Source organism: Carcharodon carcharias, chromosome 5 (assembly GCF_017639515.1).
Source record: "Carcharodon carcharias isolate sCarCar2 chromosome 5, sCarCar2.pri, whole genome shotgun sequence".
NCBI lineage: Eukaryota > Metazoa > Chordata > Chondrichthyes > Lamniformes > Lamnidae > Carcharodon > Carcharodon carcharias.
Genome location: NC_054471.1, coordinates 83,365,169 through 83,383,713, shown reverse-complemented (window position 1 = coordinate 83,383,713; position 18,545 = coordinate 83,365,169). Strand labels below are relative to the sequence as shown.

Here is an 18,545-nt window from a genome sequence, read left to right as displayed (position 1 = left end):
TTATCCATGTCTAGCTGGATTTGGACATGGACTGCTTCAGTATCTGAGGAGCGGCGAATGGTGCTGAACATTGTGCAATCATCAGCAAATATCCCCTCTTCTGACCTTATGATGAAAGGAAGGTCATTGATGAAGCAGCTGAAGATGGTTGGGCCGAGGACACTACCCTGAGGAACTCCTGCAGCGATGTCCTTGAGCTGAGATGACTGACTGCCAAAAACCTCAAGCATCTTCCGTTGTGCTAGGTATGACTCCAACCAGTGGAGAGTTTTCCCCCTGATTCCCATTGACTCCAGTTTTGCTAGGGCTCCTTGATGTCACACTCAGTCAAATGCTGTCACTCTTGCTTCTCTTCGGGAGCTCAGCTCTTTTGTCCATGTTTTAACCAAGACTGTAATGAGGTCAGGAGCACTGGAGAAACCCAAACTGGTGCATAGGTTATTGCTAAGCAAGTCCCGCTTGATAGCACTGTTGATGCCCTTTCCATCATTTTACTGATGATCAAGAGTAGATAACTCAAAAAGCTTGACAGCATCCAGGACAAAGCAACCCGCTAGATTGGCACCCCATCCACAAACATTCACTCCCCCCACCACCGACGCACACTGGCAGCAGTGTATACCATCTACAAGATGCACTGCAGGAATTCACCAAGGCTCCTTAGACAGAACCTTCCAAACCCACGACCACTATCATCCAGAGGGACAAGGGCAGCAGATAGATGGGAACACCATCACGTGGAAGTTCCCCTCCAAGTCACTCACCATTCTGACTTGGAAATACATCGCCATTCCTTCACTTCCCTGGGTCAAAATTCTGGAACTTCCTTCTAACAGCACTGTGGATGTACCTACACCACATGAGCCACAGCGGTTCAAGAAGGCTGCTTCTTAAGGGCAACTAGGGATGCCAGTAATTGGCTGGGTTGGATTTGTCCTGCTTTTTGTGTACAGGACATACCTGGGCAATTTTCCACATAGCCAGTTAGATGCCAGTGTTGTAGCTGTACTGGAACAGCTTGGCTAGGTGCGCAGCAACTTCTGGAGCACAAGTCTTCAGTTCTATTGCCGGAATATTGTCAGGACCCATTGCCTTTGCAGTATCCAGTGCCTCCAGCCATTTCTTGATATCGCGTGGCGTGAATTGAATTGGCTGAAGACTGGCATCTGTGTTGCTGGGAACCTATGGAGGAGGCCGAGATAGATCATCCACTCAGCGCATCTGGCTGAAGATTGTGGGAAGAGGCTCAGGTTCCAGTCTCAGGTGCAGCCTTGGACTGGGAGTTGGGCAGAGCCTTGGGCTGTTGAGTCACTGCCTGGACTGATTTGGGGGTGAGACAGAGTAGGAAAGGAGAGGGAGAGAGAGAAAGAGAGACAGACAGAGTGGAAAGGAAAGAGACAGAAACAGACACATAGAATGGGAAGGGAGAAAGACAAAGTGGGATTTGGAGAAAGAGACAGACAGAATGAGTGGGAAAGAGAAAGAGACAGAAAGGGAAAGGAGGGAGAGAGTCACAGACAAAGTGGCAAAGGAGAGAGAGCGAGAAAGAGAGAGACAGAAAGAGAAAAAACAGTTGCGAGTAGCAACATCATCATTGCCAGCACACATAACAAAGCTCGTTAAGGAAAAGCAAACTCAGCCATCGCATTAAAGCAGTGGGTGAGATGAATATTTCTGTATTCTCTCTAAAAAAAAAATAAATTAAGTTGGTTTTTATGTGTGTGGACCATGACTGATTTTGTCCATGTGTGAGTGGCCCCTTGATAAGAAAAAGGTTCCCCACCCCTGTTGTAGATGGTACACACTGGGCCACGGTGTTTCAGTGGTGGAGGGGGTGAATGTTTAAGATGCCAATTAAGCAGGCTGCTTTGTTATGGTGACGGGTGGGGGTGGATAGGGTAGTGGGGAGTGTAAAGTGTGGTGGGGGTGGATTGGGTCATGGGGATAAGATTGATGGAGTTAGAAAGTGTGTTGGGGCTGTAGGTAGTAAAAGGTGGAGGGGATAAAGGGGGTGAGGGGTGTAGGGGGTATAGGTGGTTGAGAGGCTGAAGGGGTGGGGGTGTAGGGAGTAAAATGGGGTTTAAGGGTAAGGGGATAAATGGTGGTGGAGGTGTAGAAAGGATGGTTGGGGTATGTTGGGGTTGGGGGTGTAAGGGGTGGCTGGTGTTGGGGGTGAGGGTGTAGGAGGTGTAGGGAGTAAATGGGGATGTAAGGAGGAGATGGGGTAAAGGGAGCTGGAGGGTGCGTGTAGGGGGTGTAGGGGTAAAGGGTCATGGAGTGTAAGGAGTGGGGTTGTAGGCAGTGGCGGTTTGTAGGGAGTAAAGGCTGGTGGGAGTGTAGGGGTAAAGGCTGGTGGGAGTGTAGGGGTAAAGGTGGTGAGAGTGTAGGCGGTAAAGGTGGTGGGAATGTAGGGGATAAAGGTGGTGGGAATGTAAGGGATAATGGCGGTGGGAGTGTAGGGGGTACAGGCGGTGGGAGTGTAGGGGGTGGGGATATATGAGGGGTGTAAGGAATGAGGTGTAGAGGTGGTGAGTATAGTGGATGGTGGGGGCGGTGGGCAGGGGAGTTAACCTGCTGCTGTCTAAGCCAGTGAGGGCCAACCACCTCTCTGCCCTTTGATTGACAGGCGGCTGCGGCTGCGGCCTCGGGGAGGGGGAGGGCGCACGCGCACACGCACACGCACACGTGGTGCGGCTGCCGTTGCGCGCGCGCGTGGCGGCCGCGCGGACGGCTGGGTGTGCGCGCAAGCAGGTCCTCCCTGTTGTTAGGGGGTGAGCCGGGCCGGTTCGGGCTGGGTGGCGGAGGCTGTTCTCTGGGTTTTGGCGATGGGTTCGGTCTTGACCGAGTCCGTGTGGGGCTGGTCCATATTCTCCTTGGTTTTACTGGTAGGCCAAAGGCCCTGCCCGAGAGGCGGCCTCTCTGTATCCATTAATTAATGAGTCAAGTCCGTGTGTGTGTGGTTCAGGCCTGGGCTCTGGCGCATTCTTTAATAACAAGAATGAAGTGGCCAAATTCAGTTGGACACCCAGGAGTGTGTGTGTGTGTGGGAGAGAGAGAGAGAATGTGGATAGGGCCTGAGGAAGAGTAAAAATTCACAACATTAAACAACTGGTGTGTGTGTTTGTGTGGTCACATTCCAGTTTACATTTTAAAAAGTAATAAAATAACTTAATATTTAATAGCTAATAATTATTTCGATTTTACATAAAATCGATCTGAGATGTTAAAGTTTGTTTTTTCTTTCTCTTGGCAGAACTTGCTGAATATTTCCAGCATTTTGTTTTCTAATACACACCAGATAGCAAGCAGGGTCTTGATCTGCACTTCATTTTCTATTATACTTTATTTACATTTTATTTAAACAGACCTGAGGTATTAACTCTCCCACGACCCCTCCCCCCCGCTTCCCGTCTCTCTCTCTACAGAGCCTGCTGAATATCTGCAGCATTTTCTGTTTTTCTTTAATGCACTTCGGATGGCAAGCATGCTTTTGATCTCTGCGCTTCACTCTTTGCTGTTGCTAACTTTTCTGGCACTTGCAAAATCGAAACAGAGGCCTTTAACTTATGGTCCTTTCAAAATTGAGGTGAAAGATTTTTGTTTAGGCTAGGGTTATTGCAGGTGGAGTTAAGGAACAGATCACAGGACAACCTACCCAGTGCTGGAACAGGCCCAACAAGCTCCAGCTCTCTGCAGATGAGTGAGTGTACCACCCGTTTCTGCAACAATGCCTTTAATGTAGAAGCATGGCCTAAGATGTTTCAGAGAAATGTTATCGGACCGAATTGACACGAGCCAAAGAAGATAGTAGAGAAAAAAAGACTTGTATTTATATAGCCCTTGCATGACCTCAGCCTCAGGATGTTCCCCAAGTGTTTCAGAGGCAATGAAGTAGATTTGACGTGTGGTCACTGTTGTAGGAAATTTAGCAGCAAATTGGCACACAGCAAACCCCCACAAACAGCAAACTGATAATAACCAGATCAGCTGTGTTACTGTTGTTGTTTGAGGGATAAATATTGTCCAGGACACCAAGAAAAGTTCTTTGAATTAGTGCCATGGGATCATTTACATCGATCTGAAACAGCACATGGGGCAGTGGTTTAAGGTTTCACCTGAAAGTTGTCACCTCCCCCTGGGCAGCACTCCCTCTACACTGCACTGGGATGTCAGCCTTGATTCTTTGTGCTCAAGTCTTTGGAGTGGGACTTGATAATGTTACAAACTGAGGCAAGGTTTACACAGAAATCGAGGTGGTGAGGTAGAGGTTTGGTTTCTGAATGGTTGTAAATTCAACTATTGATGATGTGGCCAAAGGGATTGGGAGATGCTGAAGAGGACAGACTTGGAGAGTTCTTTGAGCACATGGAGGAGTTGGTTTTAGGATGGGGATGGTGTTCAGTGATCAGAAGGGGTAAGGCCCTGAATGGATTGGGCCTTGAAGATGATATTTAAAATTTGAGATGTTGGTGGACTGGGAGCCATTAGGTTCATCCTTTTTTGTATTATCCTGGTCAGAGGTGCCATTCTCCCCAGGCATGGATAATTTTACTTTGGAAATGCTGTAGCTGTTGCAAATGTCTTCATTACATTTATTTTTTGGTGACAGCTCTCTTTGGGAAACTACAACAGCTGTGGTTGGAGTTTTGCTTCCTCCTTTGAGTTTACAATTAAAAATTGTACCACTTTCATTAAAGTTGATGTACTGATCAGTGTTTACATAATATGATGAATTAAAAATAAGTTTCAAAAAGTTTACTTATGAAACAAGTGCTTGGAAAAGTTGGAAAAGCATGTTCCTTTGAAACCCATCCTCACGGTAAATTTATCTTTTATGCACTGCGGGCTTCTGGTTGTATCAATTTTGCTTGTAATTCAAGCAGAGAGACTGTTTGAATGTGCGTGTGCCATGTGATCCAGTTTGTACAATAATGCTCTTTTGAAACGACCACAAACTTCTTTTGTTCTGCAGTGTGTGGGTGCTCTTCATCTGAATTGGTGTGTATTTCTAGATGCTGTCATTGTGTTTGAATATAAATAATGCCACTTTTATAAGGGTGAAATACAATTATAGTAGAACAAAGTGAATGAAGCAGTGCTTAATAACCTCATCCGAGTGCTACCCATGTTCATGGGCCTATGCTCACTAAAGTTTAGAAGAATGAGAGATAATCTCATTGAGATTTATGAAATTCTGAGGGAACTTTACAAAGTTAGACACAATAGATTGTTCCCCCTGGCTGCTGAGTCTAAAACATGGGGAGACAATCTCAGTGTAAGCGATTGACCATTTAGGACTGAGACATGGCGAAGTTACTTCACCTCAGGATTGTGAATCTTTGGAATTCTCTACTCAAGATCTTCAGATGCTCAGTTGTTGAGTATATCCACGACAGAAGTTGATATTTTTTTTAACCCTGAGGCAATCGAGGGATATGGGGGTTGGGCAAGGAAGTAGAATTGAGGTCAACGATCAACCATGATTGTGTTGAATGGTCTTGTGTGAACCCTGGGGGCCCGCTCCTCTTATTTGTCATTCTATAAAATTCTAACAGGACTAGACAGGGTAGATGCAGGAACGATGTTCCCGATGATGGGGGAGTCCAGAACCAGGGGTCACAGTCTGAGGATATGGGCTAGAGCATTTAGGACTGAGATGAGGAGAAATTTCTTCACCCAGAGAGTGGTGAGCCTGTGGAATTCGCTACCACAGAAAGTAGTTGAGTTAGATATAGCTCTTGGGGTGAAAGGGATCAAAGGATATGGGGAGAAATCGGGAACAGGCTATTGAGTTGGATGATCAGCCATGATCATAACGAATGGCGGAGCAAACTTGAAGGGCCGAATGGCCTACTCCTATTTTCCATGTTTCTATATTTAACGTTTTTCTGCATGGATTTTGTAAACATTTGTTTATGGCTATTGTGGCTTTATTGCACACTGCAAAAGGTTGGTGTCTTGTAAGGTTAGCCTAGGTTGTACAGGGGTCAGGTAACAAAAGGGTTAGTTGAATTAAAACTTCTAGTCCCACCTCTTCATCTAGTTTTTCCTGTCAGCAGAATCTTGCTTTGATCTGGTGCCCATATGTGCCTTCTGGTTGGGTTCACAGTATTGTAATGTTCAGGAGTGGGAAATTTTTTTTTTATCCCTAACCAAGGGACACAGAGGACAGGCGCAGTCACCCCCACCACTCCAACAAAATGAGATAACTTGTAGTACAAATTCAGGGTTACACCTTAGACTTTTTGGAATCTTGTGGCTCACTAATTGCTGTGAGAACCTGCTAAGCTTGTGCAAAGCTCGAAGATTCTTGTCTGATTTTGACTGCTTTCATCTTGGATCATGTTGAGCTTTTCTGTAGGCAGTATGTATGAGGATTTGAAATATTCCTGTGGTGTTGTCGCTTGGGAATGGTGTGAGGAAATGATCATGGCAGTGGCTTTGATTCTGGACTAGCAACCCAGAGGTTGGAGAGCTCAAATCCCACAATGGCAAATTGCAAAATTGAACTCAATAAATCTAGTAAGTTTTGAACTAGGACCATAAAAATTAGGATGGAAGCTGCCAAATTGTTTCACATATCCAACTAATTTATTCATTTAGAAAGGATGTGAAGGTCTTAGGGCGGATGCAGAAAAGATTCATGAGGATGGTTCCAGGAATGAGGAATTTCAGTTATGTGGATAGATTGGAGAACCTGGGCTGATCTCCTTTGAGAAGAGAAGGCTGAGAGGAGATTTGATAGAGGTATTCAAAATCATGAGAAGACTGGACAGAGCAGATAGGGAAAAGCTGTCCCCATTGGTGGTAAGATCGATAACCAGAGGGCACAGATTTAAGGTGATTGGAAAAGAAGCAATGGCAACATGAAGTAAATCTTATTTCACGCAACAAATGGTTAGGATCTGGAATGCACTCTGAGTGGTGAAGGCAGATTCAATCATGGCTTTCAAAGGGAATTAGATAATTAACTGAAGAGATCAAATTTGCAGGGCTACAGAGAAAAGGTGGAGGAATAGGACGAGGTAAGTTGCCCTTGCAAAGAGCCACATGGAAGCGATGGGCCGAATAGTCTCCTATGCTGTAACCATTCTATGATTGTCTCCTAAGTCTTTCAGGGATGTACACCTGCCACCCTTACCTATTTTTGATTTGATTAACATGATTTTTTGATTTGCCTCTGGAGAATAGCTCTGGAATCAATCTAGCGAAACTCCTCTGAACCGCCTCCAGTGCAGCTACATCCTTCCTCAAGTAAGGGGACCAAAACTGTTCACAGTACTCCGGTTGCAGTCTCGCCAATGCCTTGTACAGTTGCAACAACACTTCCCTATTTTTGTACTCACTTCCTTTAGCAATAAATGCCAAAATTCCATTTGCCTTCCTTATTACCTGCTGTACCTGCATACTAGCTTTCAACGCTTCATGCACGAGGACACCCAGATCTCTCTGCACTGAAGCATTCTGGAATTTCTCTCCATTTAAATATCCTCCTCCAACACCTGGACTCCATTGTCCAGCTATGTGGGACAGCCCTCATCTAGTTCCATTCCCATCTATCTGTTATAATCATAAAATCCCCAAGGCTCTATCCTTGAGCCCCTCCTATTTCTCATGTACATTCTTGGTGACACTATCTAAAAATACATTGGTTTTCACATGTACACTAATGACACCTAGCGCTACCTCACCACCACCCCTCTGCCTCTAATTTGTCATACTACTTGCATGGCATCCTGTATTAGGTGTGCAAAAATTTCTTCCAGTTAAACATTTAGAACACTGACGTCATTATTCAATGCCAACACCCACCCACCCTCCTCCTCAAATTCTGTTCCCTACCGTTGGACTTCATCCCTCTTCCAGCTGAGGTGGAACCAGATTCCTTGCAATCACGGTGTCCTATTTGACTACGAGGTAAGCTTCCAACCATGCAACCACTCCATCAAGATGGCCAACCTAACTAAGTATGCCTGTCTCCATCCCTGCCTCAGCTTATCTTCTACTGAAACACTCATCCACACTTTTGTTACCTCTAAATTTGACTATTCCAGCTGTTACAAATGCAAAGTTTATAAGATTATGTTTTGGGATGGTCTCTTCAATTTATGGTAAAATGAAGGAATGAAGAGGGTCATGTGACATGTTCTGAATTCTGCAGTATCACAAACTTGGCTGGCTTGTTTGTTAAAGTTTAAAGAGGGGCCTAGATTGTTTTACTGGGAAAAAGGTACAAGATGTTCATGCCTGTGGACGATGGCAAGAGAATTTGTGCTGACTTTCGGTAGACTGTTAGTCTCTAAGCCCCACAGAGGGGTGTTAGAAATGTCAGGCTTTAAAAACAGTTATGCTTACAACTGTCAATTTAATTCTGAGGTGGAATGGAGCTGGGGGTTTAGAAGATGGTTAATTAGCATTTGTATTTGTGCACAAGGTGATTGGCGTTGCCATGGAGATGGGATCTGAGAGGACAACAGGCCAGAGAAAGCAACTGTAGTATCAACTTATAAGTTTCTCTTACGATATTCCTGAAATTCACAAACAAGTCCACAAGAATTTCAGAGAGAGAAAGCAGAGAGATAGAGGCAGCCAGTCTCTCTTTTCACCAAGTAGAATGTGGGTGGCAGCTCACTCTCAGATTGAAGGGACCAAACTCATGAGGATTTAAATAGGGCTGGAAGATTTGTCTAGCTTAGGCACGAGGGAGGAATCTCCAGGGCAACCCTCACTGTGAAAGTCAGTTTGGGGATTAAGTCTTGTACAGCTGGAAAAGGACAAAGGAAGCAAGCCATTGTGAGCTGAAAATAGCTTTGGACTGGTTCCTGGAGAATGAGAAATAATACTTAAAGGCTCCCGCTCCATGTCCCTATTTTTCTTTATTCGTTTACGGATTATGGGTAGGCCAGCATTTATTACCCATTCCTAGTTGTCCTTGAGAAGGTGGTGGTGAACTGCCTTCTCGAACTGCTGCAGTCCCTGTGATGTAGTACAAGCACAGTGCTTTTAAGAAGGGAGTTCCAGGATTTTGACCCAGTGACAGTGAAGGAACGGTGATATATTTCCAAACCAAGGTGATGTGTGGCTTGGAGGGAAACTTCCAGGTGATGGTGTTCCCATGTATCTGCTGCCCTTGTCCTTCTAGATGATAGTGGTTGTGGGTTTGGACGGTGCTGCCTAAGGAGTCTTGGTGAGTTTCTGCAGTGCATCTTGTAGATGGTACACACTGCTGCTACTGTGCATCGGTGGAGTGAGTGAATGTTTGTGGAAGGGGTGCCAATCAAGTGAGCTGCTTTGTCCTGGATGGTGTCAAGCTTCTTGAGTGTTGTGGGAGCTGCACTGATTCAGGCAAGTGGCGAGTATTTCATCACACTCCTAACTTGTGCATTGTAGGTGGTGGTTAGGCTTTGTGGAATCAGGAGGTGAGTTATTTGCTGCAGGATTCCTAGCCTCTGACCTGCTCTTGTAACCACAGAATTTTTATGGGTGGTCCAGTTCAGTTTCTGGTCCATGGTAACCCCTAGGAAGTTGATATTGGAGGATTCAATGCGGTGGTAATACCATTGAATGTCAAGGAGCAATGATTAGATTCTCTCTTGTTGGAGAGATGATCATTGCCTGACACTTGTGTGGCGTGAATGTTACTTGCCATTTGTCAGTCCAAGCATGGAATTTGTCCAGGTCTTGCTGCATTTGGGCACAGACAATTTCAGTACCTGAGTAGTCACGAGTGGTGCTGAGCATTGTGCAGTCATCAGCAAACATCCCCACTTCTGACCTTATGATGGAAGGAAGGTTTGTGAACGTTGAAGCAACTGAAGATGATTGGGCTGCGGGCTCTACCCTGAGGAACTCCTGCAATGGTATCCTGGATTTGAGATGATTGACCTCCAACAACCATGACCATCTTCCTTTGTGCTAGAAATGACTCCAACCCCCAGAGTGTTTTCTCCCTGATTCCTGTTGATCCCAGTTTTGCTAAGGCTCCTTGATGCTACCCTCAGTCAAATGCTGCCTTGATATCAAGGGCAGTCACCCTTACCTCACCTCACCTCAGGAGTTCAGCTCTTTTGTCCACGTTTAAACCAAGGCTGTAATGAGGTCAGGAGCTGAGTGACCCTGGCGGAACCCAAATCGAATGTCAGTGAGCAGGTTATTGCTAAGTCAGTGTTGCCTGATGGCATTGTTGATGACCCCTTCCATCACTTTATTGATGATCTGGAGTGCGAAAGTATACTGATGGGGTGGATTTGTCCTGCTTTTTGTGTACAGGACATATTTGGGCAATTTTTCACATTGCCAGATAGATGCTAGTGTTGTAACTGTACTGGAACAGATTGGCTAGGGGCACAGCAAGTTCTGGAGCACAAGTTTTCAGTTCTGTCGTCAGAATATTGTCAGGGCCCATAGCCTTTGCAGTTTCCAGTGCCTTTAGCTGTTGCTTGACATCATGTAGAATGAACCGAATTGGCTGAAGACTGGCACTTGTGATGCTGGGGATCTCCTTGAGGAGGCAGAGATAGATCATCCACTCGGCACTTCTGGCTGAAGATTGTTGCGAATGCTTCAGCTTTATCTTTTGCAATGATGTGCTGGGTTCTTCCATCATTGAGGATGGAAATATTTGTGGAGCCTTCTCCAGTGAGTTGTTTTAACCATCCATCACCATTCATGACTGGATGTGGCAGGACTATAGAGTTTAGATCTGATCCATTGGTTGTGGAATTGCTCAGTTCTGTTGATCACTTGCTGCGACAAGATTTCCGTATCTCTCTTTTGACTTGCTGCTTATGCTGTTGGGCACACAAGTAATCTTGTGTTATAGCTTCACCAGCTACCACCTCATTTTTTTTTAGGTATGCTGGTGCTGCTCCTGGCATGCCTCCTGCACTCTCTATTGAACCAGAGTTGATCCCCTGGCTTGGTGGTAATGGTAGAGTGGGAGATATGCCAGGCCATGAGGTTACAGATTGTGTTTGAGTACAATCCTGCTGCTGCTGATGGCCCACAGTACCTCTTGGATGCCCACCCTTGAGTTGCTAGATCTGTTCGGAATCTATCCTGTTCATCACGGTGGTAGTGCCACACAACACGATGTAGGAAACACTGAATGTGAAGGCGGGACTTCATCTCCACAACGACTGTGCGGTGGTCAAGCCTACCGATACTGTCATGGACAGATGCATCTGCGGCAGGCAGGTTAGTAAGGATGAGGGCAAGTATGTTTTCCCCTCTTATTGGTTCCCTCACCAGCTACAGCAGGCCCAGTCTAGCAGCTATGTCATTTAGGACTCGGCCAGCTCGGTCAGTAATGGTGCGACCAAGCCGCTCTTGATGATGGACATTGAAGCCCCCATCCAGAGTACATTCTGCGCCCTTGCCACTCAGTGCTTCCTCCAAGTAGTGTTTAACATGGAGGAACACTGATTCATCAGCTGAGGGAGGGTGGTACATGGTAATCAGCAGGAGGTTTTCTTGCCCAATTTTGACCTGACTTATGACTTCTGACTTCTTGGGGGCCGGAGTCGATGTTGAAGATTCAACCAAACCCCCACCCCCCGACTGTATACCATTGTGCCGCAACCTCTGCTGGGTGTCTCCTGCCTGTGGGACAGGGATGGTGAGGGTGGTGTCTGGGACATGATCTGTAAGGTATGATTCCGTGAGGATGTCTTTGTCAGGCTGTTGCTTGACTAGTCTGTGAGGCAGCTCTTCCAATTTTGGCAGAAGCCCCCATATGTTAGTAACGAGAACTTTGCAGGGCTAGGTTTGCCAATGTCGTTTCCGGTGCCTAGGTGGATGCCGGGTGGTTTGTCTGGTTTTATTCCTTTTTATTGACTTTGTAACTGAGCAGCTTGCTATTTGCCATTTCGGAGGGCATTTAACAGTCAACCACATTACTGAGTCTGGAGTCACATGTAGGCCAGGTGAGGTGAGGATGGCAGTAGCACACATAATGTAATAAAAGTAAGACAGTATGTAAATCTTATTAGATAAATACAGATAGTCACCTAGTCAGGATCAATACATTTCTCTCATTAATTAGCAAGGGAGAGATTTCAGAAGGTGGTGTGGTGATAATATTTCCTTCCCTAAAGAAAGAACATTAGTAAACTAGGTGGGTTTTTATGACAATCATTTTCATGGGCATCATTAGACTTTTAATTCCAGATTTTTACTGAGTTCAAATTCCACCATCTGCCATGGTGGTATTCAAACCTGGATCCCCAGAGCATTACCCTGGGTCTCTGAATTACCAATCCAGTGACAAAACCACTGCGCTTCTACCTCCCCCTATATATGCAATTATTCTGATTCTGGTTTCCTGCGCACCCCCTACTTTGCCCCACCATTGACAGTACAGCTTTAATTTGCCTTGACTCTATGCTTTTGAACTCCCTCCTAAACTTCTCGTCTTGCTTTTAAAGCCTGTTCAAAACAAATCTTTGAAATTGAGCCTATGGTTAGCCTTACTGATAGCTTGATTTTGTTCCCTCTTACTTCTCCGAAAAGCATATTGAGATATTTTGTATGTTAAAGATGCTATGTTAACACACAATTGTAATTTTGGGTTCACTGAGTAGGATTGCATTGCTTGTATTTTATCACTTGTGCATAAAGAGACCAGCCTTGTGTACTCTTCTCATCTATATCTTGATTCCTGATACTTACAAACATATCTTCTTGGTGTGCTTTCTTGAATGTCTCAATCTCTCTGGCTTTTACTTTTATCCTTTTTTATTTTTATCTTATTTGACCTCGAACAAAGAAACAAACTTGTGATTAATTTGTACTAAGTGCTGGGATCAGCAAAGGTCTGGTTGTTTGAACAAAGTGCTCCCACAGTGGAGGGAGTAGCAGAAGGCTGGAATTAGGATTAGGGTGTGAAGGAGGTGATGGGGCTGAGTGGAAGAGGAATTGGTCACTAAAGTTCAGCTACAAGAGAGGCATTTCAGAAAGAAAAGAAGTGAAGACTTGTGTTTATAAAACTGCTTTCTCAACCCTGGGGTGCCTGAAGCATTTTACAACCAATGAAGTGTTTTTGAAGTATAGGCGCTGTTGTAATTTAGGAAACGATATAACCAATATATGCACAGCAAGCTGCCAAAACCAGCTTCAAATTTAATGTTCAAATCATCTATTTTAGAGGCTGATCGTTGGGTAAATGTTCCCAGGGTACTAGAGGAGTTCCTGCTCTCCAATTGAATCGTGTGATCTTTTTCGTTCACCTGAAAGGGCAGATTAAGGTCCCATTTAAAAGCCGACCTCTCCAACAATACAATGTCCCTTCAACACAGTGATGAAGTTTTAAACTGGTTTATGTACCAATGCCTCAGAAGTGGAACTAGAGCCCACAACTTTCTGACTCCAAGGAAAGCATATTATCCACTGAGCCACAGTAGACACATGTCTAGGTGTATTGGACCTCCAGGAAAGGAGAAAATGCATGGTGTAAGGCTGAAGAGACAGAGGGGGTACAAAAAGTGAGCGCAAAGTGGGTGAGAAATTGAAATAATAGAGAAAGTGGACTAACTAAGGGTATTTAATGTTGGAAGATGGCAGAATGAAGGAAGGGGAGGGGGACCAAATGAACTTTTGGACCAGAAGAAAAATCCAAACAGGAAGGAAAGCCCCAAGAAAGTAATTTGGAAGGTGCATGAAATGGAAGGAAGAGGAATTATAATGGCAAGTGTTGGTTTGAGGGACGTTGGACTTCAAAATGCAGGGGGACGGATGATGAGTGGGGGGAGAAAAAGAATAGTAAATACGGACAAAGGAGAAACAGTAATAGAAGAAATTGGATATAACTAACAAGAACTGTGCTCATGATGCTGAACCATTGCAAGTACAGTTGAACAATTTGTATTACAATACCACTTTCTATAAAATATAGTTTTATACTTGAGATAACAATGTAATTATTTGAGCTGTTTTCTTCTGAGAATTTAAGTGTGCACAAATCATGAATGTTTTAAACTCACAGCAAATACCAATAGCCTAATTAGCCACATAACTGCTTCCACAAGATTTAATCTGCAATGATATATCGCGCATCATTAACCCTTCTTTCTTGGTTTATACCACACACTAGTGCACTGAAAAATAATGGGTTTATTTTTCTCTGGAGTACTCTAAAATATGTACTAAAAGCTTCCTTTGATTGTTAACTCAGGTGTGCATTTCACACTTGCCTTTTTTAGACCAAGCATTCTCTCTCATCTGTATACAGCACATTTCCTATGGCTTGCTGCCATCCTTTCACACCTATCCACTATTCATTTGTGTGTGGAAAGTTAGTGAGTACTCCAACATATTTGTAAAGTTGAGGAGTGTTCTTTTTGAAGCTGCTGCAGACTGTGTGTTTAATTGCTAGACTTGCCTCCCCATTAAAAACTGCAGATCTTCAAGTTGCTAGTATTTTCTGTTTTTCTTTTCTGATTTCATATATAGTGGATTTATTTATAGTGCTTTGTGACTTGATATAAGATCTGATCGATCATAGAGACGTGTATTGGTGTAGTGAGTTGTCTTCTCTGTGGTTGGGGCTAAGACCTTGATGGAGGTGGTGTTTTTAGCTTTGCTACACCTGTGGTTGACACTAATTTCATGAAATGGGAAATTGCTTGATTTCCCAATGATAGCATCCTTTGTTTTGAGCAGGATGAGCCAAAAAAAAACCCTCCCACAGTGAATTAGATCGCCAACTGAGTGCAAAATATAGTTGAAATTTGGTGGCATATGGAAAAGAAACTGTGCCAGTTGTAGAGCTCATGTTTATATTTCTTTAATGCAAACTAGACTCATGGAGGTGTGGAGATAATCTACAAAATAGAGGACAACTGTGTTCAACCTACACCGCCTTCACTCCAAAATCAAAAACCACTCCATCCTCAGCCATTGAGCTTCAGTATGTTGTGTACACGTGTGTGTGGGGGTGCATGTGCGTGCATGTGGACTTGTGTATACATACTCGTTCAGAAACTGAGCTCCAGGTCATTGTACACGCCTTCTCTGAATCATATGAGAAAATGGGCCTTTCACTAAACATCTGGAAAACCAAGGTCCTTTTCCAACTAGCTCTTCGCAAAACACTTCCCACTGTTGATTAACTTCAGTGGTGAGATCCTGGAAAATGTAAATAATTTTGCATATCTTGGGAATCTCCCCTCGATGAAGGCAGACATAGAAGTCAAAATTCTTCATTGCTTCCAAAGTGCCTGCTTAACTTTCGGCCAACCGAGGCAAAGAGTATTTGAGAACCAGGATATCAAATCCAGAAACTTAAGGTCATGATTCTCCAGGCAGTCATGATCCCCACACTCCTAAATGCTTCAGAGATTTCGACAGCTTACCAGTACCTCAAAGCACTCTCCAGCCTCTTCCCATCCTTTTTCATCCATCTCTAATCAGTGTTAACCCTCTACTCCCTTCTACCTCATATCATTACCTAACTTCCCCTAAATGCAGCAATATTATTCACCTCAACTACTCCCTGTGGTAATAAGTTACACATTCTCACCACTCTTTGGGCAAGTAATTTTCTTCTGAATTCCATAGTTATGCTCTTCCCCAAGATGAAGCATTCTCTCTGTATCCACTCTCAAAACCTTTCATAATTTGAAAGACCTCTTTTCGGTTACCCCTCAGCTTTTTTCAAGGGAAAAGAGACACAGCCTTTTCATGCTTTCCTGATAGGTATATCCATGCCATTTTGGTATCATCCTTGCAAATTCTTTTTTATACTCCCTCCTATACCCTTTTTATAATGTGGCATCCAGAACGCTACTGCAAGTGCGGCCTAACCAAGATTTGATACAAGTTTAGCATAATGTCTCAACTTTTCAATTCCATCCCTCTAGAAGTGAAACGGTAGTGCTGTGTTTGCTTTTGATATGGCCTTATTGTCTTGCACCACAACTTTTAGTGATTTGGTATATTTATACACGCAGACCTGTTAGCTCCTCCACCCAATGTAGATTAATTTTCCAAGTAATATTGACCACCTAGTTTTTCTTACCTCGATGTAATACATCATAGTGTTGAGATTCATTTGCTAATTATATATTTATTTTTCAAGTTTATTAATGTCATTTGTTGTAGGTCTTCATCAATGTTGACTATTCCTCCCAATTTGGTTTTTGATTTCAAAGTTTAAACTTTTAATACAAATTGTGAACAACAGTAGTTTGAGCACTGATCCCTGTGGGACCCCATTTCCCATCTTCTTCCACTTTGTATCTACATTTTCCTCCCTGTCTTTCAGCCAGCCATCTATCCCTCGTGCTAATTGTCCCTTAACTCTGCATACCTTGATCTTGTTCATTAGCCTATTATGTAACATCTTATTAGAGGCCTTTTGCAAATCTGGATATATTTCACCTTCTACTATATCCTTGTCTCCTTTTTTATTTCTTCAAAGAATTCAGTGATGATGTTCAAGTAAGACTTTTTTTAAAAATCCATGTTGACCGTTCATTATTATCTTTTATATTCGAGATGTTTTTCCATTTTCTCTATCATTGATGTTAAACTCTGTACTAAGGTCTACGGTTCCCTGAAAATGTTCCAGTTTTCTTCTTTAGATCTAATAATTGGAAGATTGATAGTCCCGTGTTTCTAGGTCTTGGGTCATTGAGATGGTAAGAAAATCTTCATAGCAAAAAGAATAGCAGAGCGTGCAAGCATGAAATCCAAATTAAATTGCATCCATTTTTATCAAGTGCATGAAGCTTAGTTTTTGGAACATAGGAACAGGAGTAGACTGTTCAGCCCATCAAGCCTTCTCCGCTCTTCAGTTAGATCATGCTGATAACTACCTCAATGCCATTTTCATGCATCTACTTGCTACATAGGCATGAGGGCAGATTTGGCCCTAGTGCACTGGGCAGGAAGACTACAAGGTAGGACAATTGATGAACAGTGGCAGATACCTAAGGAGATATTCAATTCCTCTCCAAGTAAAATATATTCCAAAGAGGAAGGAAGATGGTAAGAGGGGGGAAAAAGCATCCATTGCTAGGCAAGGAAGTTAAAGATAACATAAAGGCAAAAACTAAGGCATACCAAATTGCAAAGGTCAGTGGCAGGCTGGAAAAGTGGGAATGTTTTAAAGATCAACAAAGGGTTACTAAAAAAAAAATACAAAGAGCAAAGGTAAATTATGAAAGAAAACTAGCGCAAAATATAAAAATTGATAGCAAAAGCTTCTACAAGTATATAAAAGGAAAGAAAGTAGCTAAAGTGAATGTTGGTCCCTTGGAAGATGAGACTGGGGAGTTAATAATGGAGAATGCAGAAATGGCAGAGATGCTTAATCAGTATTTTGCCCCAGTTTTCATGGTGGAGGACACTAGTACCACCCTAATAGTAACAGGTAGTGCAGAGGGTATAGAGAAGGAGGAACTACGAATAATCACCATCACTAGAGAAAAAGTTCTGAGCAAACTGTTGGGATTAAAGGGTGACAAGTCCCCAGGACCTGATGGCCTACATCCCAGGGTATTAAAGGAAGTGGCAGCGGAGATAGTGCATGCATTGGCTATAATATTCCAAAATTCCCTGGATTCTGGAAAGGTTCCAGTGGATTGGAAAAATGATAATATAACGCCCTTACCTAGAAAGATGTGACAAGCAAAGTGGATAATGGGGATCCTGTAGATGTAATATATCCGCGTTTCCAGAAGGCCTTTGATAAAGTGCCGCACAAAAGAGTAATACACAAGATAAGATCACATGGAGTTAGGGGTAATATATTAGCTTGGATAGAGGATTGGCTAACCAACAGAAAGCAGAGTTGGCATAAATAGGTCTTATTCTGGATGGCAAGCTGTAACTAGAGGGGTGCCACAGGGTTCAGTCCTTGAGTCCCAACTGTTTACAATCTATATTAATGACTTGGATTCAGGGATAGAAGGTACTATAGCTAAGTTTGCAGATGGCATCAGAATAGATGGGAAATTAAGTTGCAATGAAGAAATAAGAAATTTACAAATATACTAATTAAAAATCTGTCTATCTCCTCCCTAAATTTATTCAGCATCCAGATGTGGACAGGTTAGGTGAATGGGCCAAAATTTGGCAGATGGAGTTTAACGTGGATAAGTGTGAGGTTATCCATTTTGGTCGGAAGAATAAATGGAGAGAAACGTCAGAGTGCTTAAGTGCAGAGAGATTTAGGTGTCCTCGTGCATGAATCGTTGAAAGCTAGTATGCAGGTACAGCAGATATTAAAGAAGGCAAATGAAATTTTGGCATTTATTGCTAAAGGAATAGAGTATAAAAATAGGGAAGTGTTGTTGCAACTGTACAAGGCATTGGTGAGACCGTACCTGGAGTACTGTGCACAGTTTTTGTCCCTTACTCAGGGAAGGATGTAGTTGCATTGGAGGCAGTTCAGAGGAGGTTCAGTTGATTGATTCCAGAGATGCGGGGCTTGTCTTAGTAGGAGAGATTGAGCAGTTTAGGCCTGTACTCACTAGAGTTTAGAAGGATGAGAGGACATCTAATTGAGGTATATACGATGCTAAAGGGGATAGACAAAGTTGACG

General features: G+C 43.5%; 1 protein-coding gene across 2 annotated transcripts in view; it reads left to right on the top strand.

Annotated features, from left to right (window-relative positions):
- Window positions 1–2,722: 2,722 nt before the first annotated feature.
- Window positions 2,723–18,545, top strand: part of lmbrd1 (LMBR1 domain containing 1) — a 230,268-nt gene continuing 214,445 nt past the window's right edge. Inside the window, exon 1 of one of the 2 annotated variants that reach the window (XM_041188279.1) lies at window positions 2,723–2,885. In XM_041188279.1, the coding sequence (XP_041044213.1) occupies window positions 2,826–2,885 (60 nt within the window). In that variant the 5' untranslated portion in view covers window positions 2,723–2,825. The remainder of the gene's footprint in view (window positions 2,886–18,545) is intronic. The other variant, XM_041188277.1, reaches the window with a different exon arrangement.